The sequence below is a fragment of the Tigriopus californicus genome, chromosome 7 (genome assembly GCF_007210705.1).
Source record: "Tigriopus californicus strain San Diego chromosome 7, Tcal_SD_v2.1, whole genome shotgun sequence".
NCBI classification, from domain to species: Eukaryota; Metazoa; Arthropoda; class Copepoda; order Harpacticoida; family Harpacticidae; genus Tigriopus; species Tigriopus californicus.
In genome coordinates, this window is record NC_081446.1 from 8,533,481 (window position 1) to 8,551,925 (window position 18,445).

At 41.3% G+C, this 18,445-nt stretch overlaps 3 protein-coding genes across 7 annotated transcripts in view; all 3 read left to right on the plus strand.

The window, feature by feature from the left end:
- The window catches only part of LOC131884110 (uncharacterized), a gene marked incomplete in the record, with an annotated part of 1,396 nt that extends 946 nt beyond the window's left edge, over nucleotides 1-450 (plus strand). Inside the window, 1 exon segment of the mRNA XM_059231772.1 lies at nucleotides 10-450. Within this exon segment, the coding sequence (XP_059087755.1) occupies nucleotides 10-389 (380 nt within the window).
- The window catches only part of LOC131884108 (molecular chaperone MKKS-like), a 21,166-nt gene extending 2,806 nt beyond the window's left edge, over nucleotides 1-18,360 (plus strand). For all 5 annotated transcript variants that reach the window (XM_059231768.1, XM_059231767.1, XM_059231769.1 and 2 more), the window contains 4 exons: nucleotides 457-598; nucleotides 701-2,038; nucleotides 16,518-16,625; nucleotides 16,886-18,360. In XM_059231768.1, the coding sequence (XP_059087751.1) occupies nucleotides 860-2,038; nucleotides 16,518-16,625; nucleotides 16,886-17,350 (1,752 nt within the window). In that variant the 5' untranslated portion in view covers nucleotides 457-598; nucleotides 701-859 and the 3' untranslated portion in view covers nucleotides 17,351-18,360. The remainder of the gene's footprint in view (nucleotides 1-456; nucleotides 599-700; nucleotides 2,039-16,517; nucleotides 16,626-16,885) is intronic.
- Nucleotides 9,053-16,370, plus strand: LOC131884106 (xanthine dehydrogenase/oxidase-like). The gene is made up of 4 exons (XM_059231763.1): nucleotides 9,053-9,437; nucleotides 10,775-11,024; nucleotides 11,691-11,838; nucleotides 12,699-16,370. The coding sequence occupies exons 1-4, from the start codon at nucleotides 9,359-9,361 to the stop codon at nucleotides 16,293-16,295; spliced, it is 4,074 nt and encodes a 1,357-aa protein (XP_059087746.1). The 5' UTR covers nucleotides 9,053-9,358; the 3' UTR covers nucleotides 16,296-16,370.
- Nucleotides 18,361-18,445: the final 85 nt, after the last annotated feature.

The following is an 18,445-nucleotide window of genomic DNA, read 5'->3' on the forward strand; positions in this document are numbered from 1 at the left end:
GCTCCGTCAGCTCCGTCAGCTCCGTCTCACCCAGTTCCGTGTCTTCCATGTGTTCGAATGAGTCAGGCGACACCACCACCACACCCACGATGGCTGCCCGAATTCAGACCCTGGAAGATGCATTGGCCCAAGCTCGTCAAGAGATCGAAAGTCTCCGCCGGTCGCCCGCTCCTGTGGCTGAGCTTCAAGCTTTAGTGAACGTGCAAACCCGAGAATTCGATCAGATTCGCCACCAGCTATCGACTTTTAATGACTCAGTATTGAATCCGGCGTCAGGCGTACCGGAATCCACGCCTGTGTTAGAGTTTTTGGCGGCTTCGCGACATAAAGTTGATCATCTCTATCAGAGTGGCTTAGCCATTGATCGCGAAATACACCAAACCACTTAGAAATATCCCTTAGGCATGACCTGTTTGTTTCATTAAGACATTATTGTCATTAACCTTCCCTTTCCAGAAATGCGATGGCTCTTAAAATCAATGCCATGTTTGTGGGCATGACTGCGGTGATCCTGGGAGGTCATGGAGCCTGGCTATGGGTTCAGCAACGAAAAGACATCGTGGGCGAGCATGGCGGCAAAGAATTTCCGCTCATAACCGTAAGTAAAATTTCGGCGACATATGTATGTTCAAGAGCTTGTATCAAATGCCACCGAAATCCGTTCTATCGTGATTCATTTTTGCCAATTGATCTATTTCAGATTGCCAGAATAGCGACCACTGGTGACGCTAAGCCCAAGGATCAAAATTGAGACCAATTCAGTTTTACCCCTCAAGCCTCAATTTAGTTAAGACTTCATGTTCGCCGATCCAGCCATTCATCCCTTCGATCCGCTTACAAATTTGGTGATGACGATTGAATGATTGACGATATGAGAGTAGGCATTATGGATGTTAATCCGTTTTGTAATGAATACAATCTGAGAGACTTTAGAAACCATTTCCTCAGTTCATTAGGCCCACGGGCCAGCCTCAAGGTGTATGTGTCTGCTCTGGGACGCCTGACGGTTTCTAGCAGATCCGTCCGGATGTTGCAATCCCTTGAAATCAGTGACCCGTGCGTAGAGACCATCATGGCAACTGTGCGAGGATTTCTAAATCGCTTTGACAATCTAGGCACTCAGATGTGCGTCTTCATGAGCGAGTTCATTCTCATAGCCTCGAAAATTGATCCCCTAACCTTGTCTCCATTAACCCGACAACTTCATCAGATTTTAAACGAGTGTTTGATGGCCTACCGAGTGAATCTGAACGTGGCTAGACTACCAGATATGATGAATGTGGTTCAAACTACGCTCAAGGCAAAGGGCATGTTCCCTCAGGACAGAATCCCTGGAATAAGTTTGCAAATTTTGAAGGCCTTCTTGTGCACGGTCCCCGTTGTTGACGGAGTGAGTCAAGATTCCTCTGATCAATCCCAATCGGATTTGTGGAGGCGTCGGATCCTGGTGAAGTCGGTTCACGCTCATACGGATGAAACCCATTTGGAAATAGGTCGTTATTTGCATGCATTTCCAGAAAGACAAGACGTGACCAATTGGAAAGCATTGCAAAATTGCAAGATTCTACTTTTGAATATGCAATTAAATCTCACAGATTTAAGAGACAATAGCGAATTCGCTGAAATCAAGCATGAATGGGATCACGATGGGGAGATATTCCGTGGAATCCTCACCACCAAAATGAAGGAACTCGCAGTTATGTGTGTAAAGAATGGCATCAAGATTGTAGCCAATCAAAAGGTCGTATCCAAGGCCATTCAAGAGGTCTTTGCTCAGAACCAGATTATCGTATTGGAACGCTTGGGAACAGAAGGCATGAATGCCGTGCAACTCATTACCCAAGTGTCTAATGCCCTGGGATCCATCTTCATCCAGCCAGAAGAGCTCTTGGGAGCCACAGGTTGGATTGGATCGCTTGCCCACGTCCGGCTGTGGAGGAAGGACTACTTGGCGTTCCAAGGGAGATCTGTGGACTCGACTCAATTCTCAACATTGATCCTCCAACATTGGAACAAGGAATCCTTGGAAGACCTCAAGGTACGTAAACAGTAGTACGTAATAACCACCCCATTGAATCAATCTAGGTTGCTCGTTGCCTCGGCCGACTCATATTGTAAGTTCATTTCAAGGCGTTAGCGATCAAAACCGGTTCGGGTCATGAATTTGGTATATAAAAATGACTTTTACGAAACCAAGACTAGTTTGACCAGAAAAGATCCAGAGATAAAAACAAGTCTGAATTTTTACGCTTTGCTTTTCTCTACCAATCGTGTCTAAACACAAACCTCGAATGGCGTCGATGAACTCGGACATAAATCGAACGTTGATTTTCATTTGGGGAGTAGTTTATACGTTTTTGAGATCCTGCAAATATTTCTGGCTACACTATTGAGTTTTTGACTAAGGATATCACAATCTGCAAGAAAATACAAACTTGAACCGGTACCGAAAAAAAGTAACGCGTTATTTTTACCGATACCTTTTAGAAAATTAAACGCCTTACCGTTACCGATACTTTTTAGAAAATGTAATGCGTTATCGTTACCGTTATTTTTGTAGAAAAAGAGGGCCTAAAACTGCAAAAAAAACGGTTTATTCCATTTTTTAACGTTTAGTAAATATGACTTGAAACAAATGACTTCCGTGCTTATTTATTTGATCCAATCACAGGCAAGTGAGGCATTGCATTTGAGACTAATTTAAAAAAGAAATCCGATAGGAACCCTTTTTGCAATTTTCTTTCCCTCGTTTATAAGAGGAAAAGTTAACGGTAATGGTAGGGCTAAATATCCGTACCGTTACTTTTTCAGAAAAATAACGCGTTACCGGTAGCTTTAGTGAAAAAATAACCCGTTACTCAAGCCCTTTTTTTGACATATGACATTACTAGTTGCATGATTGAAACCCGTAAGTTAGCCTCAAAATGTAACCCTGATTTTTCTCTCAAGAAGCCAGTAGAAGACATGCCTCATTTTCACTTTTTTTTTAAACCTTGAAAAGATGGATGAAAAAAATTGTGTCAAAAAGCTTAGTAAGAATGAAAAAAATATTAAAGCAAAAAAACCGTTTATCCTCAAACCCTCGCACCCTCGTATATTCGTCATTTATTTCACGTCATATTTACTAAACGTAAAAAAATCAATTAAATCGGCCTCTTTTGCAATTACAGGCCATCTTTTTCCGCAAAAGTAACGGTAACGCGTTACTTTTTTCTGAAGAATAACGGTAACAGTAACGCATTACTCTTTTTCGGTAACGGTTCGAGCTCTGTATGTAACATTACTTTTCTATTAAGCTACAATATAATTGAGGTTTCTTGTCGGAACTCCGAGTTGAGTTTGCCTAAAGAATTCACTTTTTTGTACCGTGTTTGTAGGAGGAAAAAAAAAGATTTATTTTTATTTTTACTGAGGTCCGTTCTTGTACGGCATCTCAATGCCGCAATTAATCAGCGAGGGTCAAGAACCCTGCCCCGTCAACTCTTGGTATAAATTTGCCCCTTGTTAATGAACGGAAGAGGTGGGCACAAAGAGGGCTCGCTGTTCGTGATGGCGACAAACATACCTTTACAAGATAAGCAATGCCATATTTTGAAGAATTTTGAATCAGTTTGACCGATCAAAACATGCAAAGAAATGTTTTTGCCTTTGATCCCAACCTCATAAAGCCTGTTCAACAAAAGGTTATGTATATCTACCTTGTCAAAGGCCGTGACAAAATCAGTTCTATCATTTGGGTATTCGTATTAAACTTTTTAGCTATATTTGAGAGCATACAAGAAAAGGGAATGATCTTTTAATTCGACAGTGACCGGGGCATTTTGGAGCTAAAACCGATGAAACCCCTCAAACCCACATAGTTTTAGTGTTTTGATCGTAGTTTTTATTCAAATGGTGACTAAGTGTGCTCCTCATTTCCATTGCAACGGTTTTTTAATTTTTCGACATGTTTTCAGGCATGCAAGGTTTAAATCATGTAGGGAAATAAAAGCAAAGTTGCTCTTTATAATTTTGTGAGCTAGACCAATATTTGTTTGCTATTCTTCTAAGAACTGTATAAGGCATTTTACCCCACGTGGGTACTTGACATAAGGTATGTTTCACATATGCCCTTAATATTTTTGATGGCACTTTCTGATGTGAGAAGAGCGCAAAAGATCTTCCTTCTTTGGTAAAAAAGAAGTCAATGGTCTGTCAACAAGAACAATCTGTCGTTTGAAACACACTCTCGAATGCAAAAATACCAAATCATGTTTTTTGTCAAGTTTTTATTTAGTTCATAATTTTATGAACGTACTGCATACGTACATGAGCCGGTTACTTGGCCATTACAAATGGCCAAGTGACATTATATCACAACAGTTTTCATCAAGACTATCCATGAAGTTTAATGTGCCTATCCAGGCCGGACTTTTTCAAAGAGTGATAATGAACCATGTGCTTAAAACACATTCATCAAATTGGCAAGGAGAGTAAAATTAAGCTTGAAGATGATTTTGATTGAATCAGTTATTCATTTATGCAGCTTTACGTTTGTTCTAAGTGACTGTTTACACATTCTGGCGGAGAATTTTGTTTTAACAATTAAAAAGTTGTCTCCTTCCATCAGAAGGTGTCATCAAATGTCTTGAGAGCAAAGATAAAACATGAGTATGTTCAAACTATCAGTTGATTTCAGTATTTTGACCTCGCTTTGAATTTCAAGTGATATCTTTTTGAAATAACATGCATTTCTAAACGTGTTACAAGAGAGACATTTGTATAAGGGTCTTAGTTCAAACGTCTGGCCTGTCCAGCGGCCCAAACTAAACGGAAGGGGAGGCTAGATTAGATTGCGAAGTTTTTTTGTGGCATGCCACGAACGAAAAAAGCCGTTCTACGAGGCGCCCAACAAATCAAATGCTACAGTAGGTGCTGAGCTCGCTAGGCGGAAATAATTGATATTCTTTATTTTTGACCGCAGTATTATACCAATTTCAGTGAGTTTCTAAAAAAAAATTGTTTCCGTCCCTGGGCACAGGACTCAAAGCAAAAGGGACCCCACTCGCTTTTGACGTTTTCCATGACGCATCCACATGACCTTTTTACACTCACCTTGTATCAAGCTGCTAGCGGGGATGAGATTCTCTATGCTTTGGCTAAGTTTACAGGATTTTTGGACCATATTAATGCCCGCAAAGACCCAGCTGGACCACCAAAGTATCAAATAACTAAAAAGATTGAGAGCTTGATTGATGCTGTAAAGACCTTTCTGGAACTCATGGAACCATCAGGTAGATGTTGCACACAGATCTTGGCGTGGCAAAACGAACTGCAAGATGGGTCCTAATTTTCAAAACTAAGCTGTATGAAGAGCACAAGAAGGATCCAATGCAAAGTGTATAGCACTTTTGCCGCTAATATTGAGTATGCCTTTCTACATTCTATCATAATAATGGATGAAACTAATGTGGCCTCTGAACTCCTTCTGGAAAAAGCAATCCATTGGGCAGAGAATCCCCAGCGTGAATAGTGGGGTTGTTGCAAGTCACCTGTTCACTTTCGTGTCCTGCGACCAGGGATTATCTGTATTGACCTTCATGTTGCTTTAAGAACTCACCGAAATTGGCCTGAAATTGCGGAAAAAATTGAAAATTTTAATTACAGGGTGCGGGAGGAAATTTTTCCGTGAGCAAGTTCTGTTAGAAAATGGGGTGTAATCCTGAAAAAACAATATGTCTTTAACAATAGCCTCTTCTAAGTGTTCCATCAACAACTTTTATTTAATATGGCCTCCCTCAGCTTCAATTACGACCTCCAAACGTGGCTGAAACCTGGCTCATGTCTTGATAATTTGGTCTAGGGCCATCTCATTCCAATGTGTCTCAATGCTGGCCTTCAGCATGTTTATATTGGGAAGGGAGGTCCTTCCTTCCAACCTTCTCCTGCATGACGCTCGAGATGGCATAGCTCAATGGGTTCAGATTAGGTGATGGTGGAGGCCACATCACCTTGAACAGGAAATTAGCTGTGTGCGTTTTGCAAAATGTTTGGACCTTGTTCGATGGATGTGTTGGGATACCATCTTGTGTCCATACATAGCTTCGCAATGCGTGATTTGCCTTCAACCAGGGCAATTTGGTCCACCTTGACAATTTAAAAAAAAGGCCTCATCACTGATCTTTTCATTTGGACAAAAAAGTGGGCTGGCTTGAACCCACCCGCCAGACGCCGCGACACTGAGGACCATTACATAAGCAGGATTTTGGGTGTGGAATCTTCCCATAACACCCTGGGATGTTTTATCCAGGTATTGGTAGTTACTCCAGTTGAGGACCTGAACCACCTTGAAAATGTTCTTGTCACAGAAAGTTTTGGCACTAGAGGAGCTGCGCTTCAACCAATTCAGTAACAAGACACACCTTTAACGTCTCTCAGTCTTCAAAGACACTGTCAACATGTGCTTGGGGTTCCAAGCTAAGCTTTGAAGCCTTTGAAGTCTTCGTGAATGGCCTCCCTGATCGAGCTCTCATCCTCATTCACCTGCCATGGAGACTGTTGGGTCGGCATGAATTTTGACCTTTAAAGTCACTGGAAAGTCGTCATCCGTCATGTATTGGGGTTCTGACATTGAGCTCAGTGCTCACAGAGACCCCAACAATGCCTGCTATGTTGTCTGCCTTGATTCCTGCGTGAAGAAGATCTAACACATTTTGCCTTTTTAATTGTTGAGAGCTTATTTCGCTTTTAATTAGATTTTTATGCTAATATAAGATGAAGGAGACACTTCTGGCCTTTATTTTTCTTTTTGAGCTTTGCTATTCATGCCCAAACAAAGTGAGAAACGAAATGAAGTTGGAGGAAAAATCCCCTCCCGCACCCTGCATTTGACCCCGGTTGTTTCCCTCGTGGGCTCTGCAACTAATTTTGCATTTGATTTGACTAGAGCACTAGATTTTACTGGTGCCTCGTATTACTCGAATCGTGCTTCAAATTTTGACACATTGTATTGATTTTGCCAAAGGCTTGGGTCAAAAACAGAAAAGATAGGTTCAGAAGATAAACAAATTTTTGTTAAGGGAAGGGCACTTTTGGCATGACATGGCTTATCGAGAAGCAATGCATAATCTACCGTTACAAGTAACAAAAGATGGATTACGCAGGGGGTGAAGTCATTGCATTTGTTAGGTCACTTATACTGTTCGGCTTAACTATTCGTTTCTGAAAGATTACCTCGCCCTTGTGCCCTAAAGATTATGCTTCATAAAATATCAAATTATTATTCATCGAGACCGATAAAAAGCTTTCTTTTAAAATGGAAATGGTATTATATGCCTATTGTTCCCGTTTAAATGACTTACAATCTGAATTAAAGTTTCTAAAACTTTGACTAGTTAACCAATTTCATTATCTGCCGTTCTATTATTTGTTACCTTCATTGAATTGCATTTGAGGCAATGACTTCCTAATAAAATTTGGTGGTCATCATACAACTTATGGTTCAATCTCCAACAAGAGAAAAAATCTTTGAGGTTCATTACTTTTCATTAAGATGTCCCTAACCTGTCTCTTTGTCCATGTGACCAATGGGTTCCATTGAAACTCTGCATTGGGTTGGAAACAATAAGGTGATGACCGATCTTTCAAAACATTTTTAATGGGAAATTTAGAGGTCAATCAGGAAATATTGCTGTATCCAAAACATAGCTCATTGACATACTTTTATGAGTTTGTACAGATTATAAGGACGGTTCTTCGGATTCAATTTTATTTTAATTACATCTAAGCGTACTGGCGACAGAAGTGTTTGTGCAATAGCAGATTCATATTCTTATGCTTCTGAAACAGAACGTAACGGGAGATCAGTATTGAACATAATTCCGTGAATCTTGGGTGCTTCCCCTGATGTGGGAAAACCCTTAGAGGTTAGCCTTGTCAACGTGTGTTGGCATTTTGAAGGAATCCGTAGCATGAATGTTTTAGAGTAAAGTTCTCCCTCGCTTTTACTTCCAATTGGTTTGAAATAGAGTTGAATGAGTTGTTGCTGGTTTCTAGGCTGCCTTTGGCTGGAGTGAACAAATCTTTTTTTTTGTTCCCAACTTGATCTTTTGTAAGATCCATTACTCAGATCAATTTCAAAAATAATCAACTCTACCAGAAATACGATCAATACCTTCCAGTACAATAATTGTTCATAAAATACGACGAGGTATCAAACATATTTTAAGTTAATTTTGAATCTGGCGACAAATACAACTAAAGCACAATGCGCACTAGTTCCCTCAAAACAAGGAATTCACCGCCATCTAGAAACATTTTAACGAAACGATTTTAATGAGCTTCATTGCTCATCATCTCATTATCCGATATTTGTCTATATTTTATCAGTAAATTCAAGTTGTTCAAAGCGATAGGAAGCCAACCTTAGTTTGTTTTATTACATGCTTTTTCGTGATGGCAATTCAATAATTGTACTTCCGTAAAGCAAAAGCTTAATTTTGTTAGTGAAGTTGCAGAATATGCTTGATATCCCCTCGCACCCACTCATACATGTATGATTCGGGTAAAAGCGTTTCTTTGTGTCGGTGCACATGCCTACTACATCGAAGTATAAAGATCCTCTTGCGTGGGAGATTGAGGACGAAATCAGAATTAAAGTGGATGCTTATTTGATTGGTATTTAGAAACCCAAAATGGGCTACTACGTTAAGCCAGAGTTTCTTAGGAGATGAAATCCTTGAATCCAAATATGTATGTGTGTAATGTTGCTGCAAAATCCGAGACCTAAACATACATATGACAAGTCATGAATTCTCAAATTTATCTACTCAAATCATGATGAGTTTTTTGTCGCAATCATAACATACTTGTCCTCGACCATACTGTTACAATAAAAAAAACATGTTTGAGGTAACACATTCCCTTGGTCGTAAATGGATGGTCAATCTGCAATCAAGTTACGTGAAAAAGTGAATAACCATCCCCGTGTACCATTGGTGTGGACCAGGCTCCTCACAAACATATCTGGCTTTAAACATCTTAGCAGGTTTAGAATCAAGAACTGGCTTGGCCGCCTGCAAAACTTCGAATTAGTCGGGAAGACCAGTTCTTTGGAGCCTCTCATTAGGATCGCAGGGCTACGTGGATGACCTCGGGTTTGGACGGCTTCTTGAGCACTGATTTGCGTCTCAGAGCCTTTTCTTTCTGCATTTCGCACATGACAAAACGACAAATAAGGATAAAGAACACCAAGTCTGTCACACTAACAAGTCGAGCGAAGACGATTACTGCCTGGTGATCCAATTTCGAAACAAGTGTTTTACTGAGTGAAACGAAACAAAATAAAAACCGCGACTTTCCTCACTTGTCTGCTACAAATATGGCTCCCAACTACCATGACCTCAATGGAACCACCGTGGATGATTCCAATCCCTCACGTTTTGTCTGCTTTGTTAATGGTAAGTAGAATTAATGCAAGCTAATCACTTAAAACTTCCCGTAATAGTGCCGGACATGCGGACCATGTGCATGCACGGTACTATTTTAAGGTGTACACCAAATTTTGTTATACTTTCTAACTTGAAGACTCTTGCAAGAAGCCAGCTATAGCGCTGGCAAGTTATTATGAACGTTCTTAAAATGTCAGTTCGAATAACAATATTTACAAAGATAGTGTTTTGTTGTGTTCCATGAAACGAAATTACGTGAAAATCTCTTATGTAGCTGCCGTCCAGTTGGCTGCATGCCCACAGACAAATCCCAAATTTGCAAAATCATCCAATTTTGCCAAACTTTCATATCAGCGTAAACATGGAATGTTTTACTTAAGTGTACATTTTACTTTGTATGTGTTTTTAGGAAGTACTACCAGTTTCACATGATGTTGATTTTTGCAGAGTGTTGTAAATGAACTGAAATACCAATACAAGGTAAATTAACAATCTTGTTGAAAAATTCATTCTTTTGATGGGTATTGAGACTTTGAAACAGGAGAAAAAGATGACGTCATGACCGTTTCTTGTGAGGTCATTCGAACATTTGGGGCTTAATGGCTCTTTTTTAAGGGTTTGGATTGCAGTTCCAAGTCATTTTATCCTTGAAATAAATTGTTCATCTAACTGTGCATTTTTTATAAACTGTCACATTTTCATTCACTAACATTCATAAAAATACTTTGAGGCTTGTGAAAGGTGATTTTGAAGTCGTTTTTGTTAATTTTAAGTTTCGAATTTCACAAATGATTTTTTGAAACCGTGGCATTTTTTTAAAATTTTTGTTGAGTTTTATTTTGGTTTGTTATTGGCTACAGTGTATTGAAAAGTAGACCAGTGACCTCCCCAAAAATGGTGATGACTCATCAGTCAGCTGTTACTTAAAGGACCCACATTGGGAATGAAACAAACCTTTTTGAGGGAAAAACAATGAAAATGTGCCGTTTTAGCTCTTATGACTGAACGCCAGCTTAATGGACTTTCACATTGCTTCGTTCGTAGGGAAATTACTATTAAGATTCAATTTCAGGTTTAAAAAAATGTCGTTAAGGCACGAGCAATAAATATCTTTTATTTCCTCTTGCCTGACTCAGACTGTTAAAAGCAAGTGTTCGCCATATCGAACTGACGTCAAAACTGGCGTCAAAAGTCTTTGAATCGTAAACTTTACCTGAATCTGTCAAAATAGCACCGTGCACAGCTGGATCCATAATCCCTGTTTGACATAACGTTGGTTACCATGAGCATTTTTGATGTAGAGTACAATTCTGAATTGCCCATGATGCCTCTCTTTGTATGTTCAGGCGTGTTGGTCGAGGATGATGCTCTCCAACCCGAATGGACGCTCTTGAGCTACTTGCGGAAAAAGTTGCGCCTCTGTGGAACTAAGTTGGGTTGCGGGGAAGGCGGATGCGGGGCATGTACAGTCATGGTCTCATTTTATGATGCACCTAATGAAGTCATCAAACATATTTCCGTAAATGCTTGCTTGGCACCCATTGCTTCGGTTTATGGAATGGCTGTCACCACGATTGAGGGTATCGGAAGCACGAGGTGAGTTATAGTGGGAGTTGTCAATTGCTTGGTCCACAGGTTGCAATCCCTACAGGAACTCAAATTAGGGAAGAAACTAAATGGATAAATCTGACAAATGAGACTTCATAGTGGGAAAATGTCGGATTTTTAAATCAACTCACCACATGGACTGAGAGAGAATTTATTGGATGTAACTGCAATCTAAAACGAGGTTAATAAGAATGATAAATGAGAGGCAAACTCGATGAGAAGTAAAGCTCGATGCGAATGAGGATAAAATGTTTTGTGAGTTCGTCTTATGTTGCCATGAATGAACAACATAGCAATGTTCATCGAAATTTACAAATAGACGTATTGGATTTTTCCTTGTCACTTAGTTATCGAAACATCTTTTTGAGCTTAAGTTGGCGTCTTGAACGTGGGAGGGTATTTGACAATTCCCATGCTTGTGTTTTTTTTGTGGGGCAAAGTGAAAGATTTGAAGCCTTGTTTTCAACTATAACAAATATTAGAGTCAGTTTCCCTTGAAGAAAAAGATCCCACCTTACTTGATAATTATAATAACTCGTTATTTCAAGTCCATGGTTATTTTCCTCAAATGTTCATTATTGAAGCTCGAGAATTTCCCATTTCCTCACTCTGTAGCGACATGAACTTGAATCGCTCGTCTCTTTTGGTTTACAGAGGTAAACTGCACGCTGTTCAAGAGCGCATGGCCAATGCTCATGGATCCCAATGTGGATTCTGCACTCCGGGGATTGTGATGTCCATGTACACTTTGCTTAGGAACAAGCCTAAGCCGGAAATGGCTGATATCGAAACCTACTTTCAGGTAAATAAGGAAACCAAAGCGAGTGTGTTACAATCCACCCCTACCCCTTCTCCCCGATATGAAGCATGAAGACTGAGGGGCCTTGTCTCTAAGATGATAAGTCAAAGATGAACGTCATGGAAACACCATTATACGATATTCGTCGCTACTCGTTACGTCAATAGATCGAGCAGATGCTCCTCAATTGGATCGAAATGAATGCCCCTGAGCGATCAAATACTGCGAGGATTTCTTCAAGAATTCTTTGTTCATTCATTGTGTCTTGGGGCATGGCGCCAATGAATTCAAAGTAGAGTACGTACGCGTATGAGGCAGGAATAATGTACATGTAGTATGGAAGCTTTGTGTAAGTTGTAGCCATTGCAGGAGACTAGATTTGACATCACAACTTTCAACCTGCCCAAGGTTGTCTTTTTCTCCTTTTCTTCTCAAATGGCTGGGGTCCGATCTTCATATTGCAATATTTGAAGAAAAATGCTAATATAAAACAATGCTCCTTAAAAAAGTTATGCAAAACCCTACATTCAAAGGCTAGCTAGAACCGCCAAATCTAATTTGACGGCGGCTCAGATATTATTTGAAGTTAATGTTAGATAATAATTAATTATTTATTGATCTTTAATTCCTGGAAATTCCACTCCTGCTAGTTCTGAAGCAGTGCAGAAAAAAATATCTTCCATTTGGAAAGGAGAGGCCAATAAATAGCCGGTCATATTCATGCTTCACAAATCTTTGTCGAATGTATGTTTCGTTAAAGTCTCACACCTAGCACCACAGTAGCTAAGCACTGTTTGTTTCACACTTAAGTGTTGAAAACTAATATCACATGCCCAATCATCCCTCCTCTGGTTCCTTTTTAGGGAAATCTCTGTCGCTGTACTGGATATCGTCCCATTTTGGAAGGATTCGAAACCTTCACCGATTCGTGGGCACAAACTACGTCTTCAGGTTCTAATTCCAATGGAGGATGCTCTGGGCCTAAAAATGGCGTCTGCTGTCAACAGGGAACCGATTCTTTTGGTGAAGAAAGTTCATCGCCACTCTTTGATGCCGCCAAATTCAAGCTGTACGATCCGACGCAAGAAATCATTTTCCCACCTTACCTAAAACTTCATCATGAAGAGCTTTTTAATCGCTCTTTGACATTTCAAAGCCCAGAAATGTCCTGGTTTCGACCGAATTCATTGAAGGCTCTCCTGAAATTGAAAGATCAATTCCCGGACGCGAAAATCGTCAATGGAAACACAGAGCTTGGCGTGGAAATGAAGTTTAAGAACTGTAAATACCCAGTTATGATTCAACCATCTCATGTTTCGGAGCTAACCAATATCACTATGGACGTTAATTCCATAAAGATTGGAGCTGCAGTCACCCTATCTGCAATGGAAGACTTCTTCTTAAAAGTGATGTGTGAGAGGCCGAAGCATGAGACCCAGATCTTGTTCCAAATGGTGGAAATGCTCCGTTGGTTTGCAGGAAAGCAAATTCGAAACGTGTCAGCCATAGGAGGGAATGTGATGACGGGAAGTCCCATTTCTGATTTGAACCAAATTCTTATGGCAGCCGGGGCAAAACTCGAGTTGGCCAGCCAATCTGGAAGCACTCGGATTGTTACCATGGATCAGCATTTCTTTACCGGTTATAGAAAAAATGTCGTGGAACCCACAGAGCTCTTGGTGTCAATTAGTCTTCCATTTTTGGCAGCAAATCAATATTTCACCGCCTACAAGCAAGCCCGGAGGAGAGATGATGACATTGCCATTGTCAATTCGGCCTTTTTCTTCGATTTGGATCCCAAAGAGCGGACGATAAATGAAGCCAGAATGGCTTTTGGAGGTATGGCCCCGACCACCACCATGCCTCTACGATCAATGGATCTTTGCCGAGGCATGCCTTGGGATAAGACAACCATCGAGAAGATTTCTGATCAACTTCTGGAGGATCTTCCGCTTCCTCCAGGAGTTCCTGGAGCGATGGTTCGGTTCCGCCGTTCCCTCACGCTAAGCTTTCTAATGAAGGCGTTTCTGGAGATAAGCCAATCAAGTGGATATGCCCCCATTGACCCACGGGAGGTCAGTGCTATTGATCGGTTTCACGCTAAACCGATCAAAGGACACCAATTCTTTGAGATTAGTCAAAACGGGAGCGAGATCACCAATCCGGTGGGAAATCCTTTGAAACATAAGTCGGCTGACAAACAAGCCACTGGCGAGGCAATCTATGTGGATGATATGCCTTACTCTGAAAACGAGTGTTACATCTCCTTTGTTCTTAGCACCAAGGCTCACGCAAATATCCTCATGATTGATTCCTCTAAAGCCCAAAACGTCCCTGGATACCTGGATTTCTTCACCGTAAAGGATATCCTGCCAGAAAGAAATGAATATGGGGTGGCCATTCGGCGGGATGAAGTCTTGTTTGCCGTTAACAAAGTGGAAACAATTGGGCAAGTCATTGGGATCATTGCGGCTGAGACTCAAGAGGCCGCTCAAAAGGCCGCCAAGTTGGTTAGGGTCGACTATGAAGAGTTGAAACCCATTGTAACCATTGAGGAAGCGATTGCGGCAAACTCTTTTCATCCTTGGGCCAATAACACCATCGCCAAAGGTGATGTCGAGGTTGCTTTCAAGGAGTGTGACCATGTTTTAGAAGGCCAGATGAGGACTGGGGCCCAAGAGCATTTCTACCTTGAGACTCAGGCATGTATTGCTGTACCCATTGGCGAAGACGGAGAGATGCACCTTTACTCGTCCTCTCAAAATCCCACTGAAACGCAAGAGTGTGTGGCTGAAGCTCTCGGTGTTGACATGAACAAGGTTGTGTGTCACGTCCGAAGACTAGGGGGAGGCTTTGGTGGAAAGGAGACCCGTTGCGTGCCCATTGCTCTTGGTTGTGCATTTGTGGCGCAAAAAATGCGTAGGCCTACCAGAGTAATGCTGGATCGGGACGAGGATATGGTTATGTCCGGACATAGACACCCTTTCCTCGCTAAGTATAAAGTGGGGTTCAACAACGACGGTACCATCAAGGCTCTCGATTTAGACTTGTACAACAATGCTGGATATACCATGGACTTGTCCTTTTCCGTCATGGAAAGAGCTATGTTCCACTCTGACAACAGTTACCGTATTGAGAATGTTCACATTCGGGGCCACGTTTGCAAAACCAATGTACAGTCTAATACGGCATTCAGGGGTTTTGGTGGACCACAAGGAATGATGATTGTCGAGAACTGGATGGATCAGATGGCTGTTAAGTTGAAGATGGATCCCGTTCAGTTGCGTTTCAAGAACCTGTACGCCGAGCGAGATGTGACATATTTCAATACCATCTTGCAACATTGCACCTTGCAGCGGTGCTGGCAAGAATGTCAGGAGAAGAGCCACTTCCAAGAACAACGTCAGGAAGTGGATCATTTTAATCAAGCCAATCGGTGGAAGAAACAGGGTATCTACATGGTACCAGTCAAGTTTGGGATCGCCTTTGCGTCTCCACATATGAACCAAGGAGGCGCTTTGGTTCAAATATATCGTGACGGGTCTGTACTGATAACTCATGGAGGAACCGAAATGGGCCAGGGCCTCCACACCAAGATGATTCAAGTGGCCAGTCAAGTTTTCCAAATCGCTCATGATAAGATTCACTTGTCTGAAACGTCCACCGACAAGGTACCGAATACCTCACCCACGGCAGCCAGTGTCGGGTCAGATATCAATGGAATGGCCATTTTTAATGCCTGTCACACTTTACTTAAACGGTTGGACGGGATTAAGAAAAAGAACCCTTCAGGGTCGTGGGATGATTGGATCAAGGCTGCCTATTTTGAAAGGATCAGCCTTTCAGCTGTGGGTTTCTACGCAACGCCTGATCTTGGTTATAATTTCCAAACCAACACAGGAAAGCCATTCCACTACTATACTTACGGTGTTGGTTGCTCCCGGGTTGAAATCGATTGCTTGACCGGTGACCATAATGTCTTGCGGACGGACATTGTCATGGATTTGGGAGAGTCAATGAATCCAGCCATCGACATTGGTCAGATTGAAGGGGCATTTGTTCAAGGGTACGGCCTTTTCGTAATGGAGCAATTGATCCATTCGGCAGATGGGAATCTCTTGACTCGAGGTCCAGGCGCATACAAGATTCCGGGCTTTGGGGACATTCCCAAGGAGTTTAACGTGTCGCTCTTGAGAGGAGCGCCAAATCCTCGAGCCGTATTCTCATCCAAAGCCGTAGGAGAGCCCCCCTTGTTTTTGGCTTCTTCCGTTTTCTTTGCCATCAAAGAGGCTGTTAGGGCCGCACGGCTTGAAAATCAAATCGAAAATGCCCATGACTTTGATCTTCCCGCACCAGTCACTTCGGAGAGGATTCGAATGGCCTGTGAGGATAACATCACGTCCAAGGTTCCCAAATTACCACCTCAAGGCACTTTCAAACCGTGGGGAATTCAAGTATAACCACACACTATCCCTTCCTAGTTTTATGCTCAGAACAAAACATGTCAATAAATGGGCTGCCTAAAGTAACATTAACACTAGGTCCTTCAGTTCTTGTTTCATTGCATTGGTTTGAGTGTTGTATACCTGATTTTAACAACAAGAGCTTGTGCATCACATTCCAGCTTAAAGACAGAAGCGGTATATTTAGCCTAAGACTCTTGTGACGTTGTAACGTTTCAGGTCGGATGTGAGCAAGCCTTGTCAAGTCTTCGTTTGATGCTCAGCCATCCGTTTGGTTTACCTGGTGGTGGGTGCTTCGAAGCAAACGTGATAATCCGTTTGCATTCAGTAAGTAAACCCGTGCTTTTTTTAGACGCTATTACCAAATATAACGTTCTATCTGCAAAAGACTTTCATATTTTCATTGATCCCCAAGGCCACAACATACATTAAAAAGATACAACGCACCTGTTTCATTACTTTAAAGGTCATTTTAAGGTTGATTTTTTCCCACTTATTGTTGGTTCATTTTCTTTGTATAGTGTCATCTACTCCAAATTGTCTGCTGTACCGTCTTTTATGCCTTATGTATCGATGTTTTATTTCAGGAGTTGGCCCTTACTCGAGAAGATTCGGTAGCAACACATTTCCTGTTGGGCTTTTGTGAGAGTTTTATGAGAATTTGCTCTGCCCTCTCCAAAAAGAGCTTGGATGAACTTTGGGTTCATCCTAAGATGGGTCACTTGTGGTTGGGCCCCAAAGAGCAACACTGTGTCTGCTTTCAAATGAAGAACGCAACCAACGACCCTGATTGTATTCCGCTAATTGCATACAAATCAGATCACTCAAGCTGGAACAAAGGCGAACCTTCCACTCCCATTCCGTGCATAAGGACTCTCTTCAAAGCTGATTCATGTGATGCGACGGCCAGAGATCCTACAGAGGAAATCAGTGTTCGCAGAAGTGCTCTCCCTCAATTAATCGATACTTGGTTGGACAAGAAACTCATGTTGAACACTAGTTTGGAAGTTGCCGAGAACTTGGCGTCGATTGGATTAGTGATTCAAACTTAAGGTGGTTTCTTGGGTGCACAGTATGTAATTGATATTATGTACAGTATTTAGCGGCCTCATTTCTATGACTACCCTGCTCTTCCTTGGCGTCAAAGTCTGACATTTAACGAAAAGTCCAGAATGAGATCGCCATAATATCAGACTAAGTTTGACCAAAAGAAAAAAATGATCGTTATTTGTTCACCTTCCTGCCAAAGGTTAGTAGCTTTCATACAGGATGTGAATATGGGCCAAAACTGCGTATGTCAAGTGTTGGAGTCCGTTTGGAAACCATAATCTGACGAGAGAAAAAAGCTGAAAGAAAACAGCTTCACTTGCAACTTGAAAATAAACGACCTGCTCTGCCTCGAGCTTAATTTGCTGGGCTCAGTCTTTTCATATTAACTTGCCTAATTTTGTACGAATAGCTTACTGCACATTTCAATACCATGAACAACATCATCTCCTATTTTGTGCATCGTTCTTTTCAAACAAAACCAGTACGTTTTGCGTGTATCACATAAGAAGTCATGAATCTCTTTCTTGTCATCTTCTAAGGTAAAAAAAAACTAGCGTTCGGCACTACGTCATTTTACCAAAGAGTAGGACTTCTTTACCATCTGAGGTCAGTTTTTTTTTAAAGCTCGTACCTCCGAGTTAAGGGTTTGGACGTTAACCGGTATGAAACTACACTCCTGGTGAAAAATGGTGAGCACAAAAACATTCTGGGTAACGTCCAAGCCTTAACTCAGAGATACGAGCGTTTAAAAACTTCGCCTCTGGTCGTTATTGCGGCTGGAGCTGAACGATGTTGCTCCCCTTTTCGGTTCAGTTGATGAACGATTTTCTACATCCATTAAAAGTAAAACTAGTAAAAAAAGTAAATAGATAGTCCTTCGTTTATGATTGTGTTGCATTTTATCTAGTTGCGTGCTAAGAACTGAGTCCTGCGAATTTTTAAGAGCTACAAAATGCAAAAGACATGTCTCTGTTTCAAAACTTCAATGATACCTCGTCATTTGTTTTTTGTGAGGGTGGTAAAAAAAGGCAAGAAAAGGCGTTGTGTAGCATCCTCATTGGTCAGCATAACAGGGATTTCGAATACTTGGTATGAAT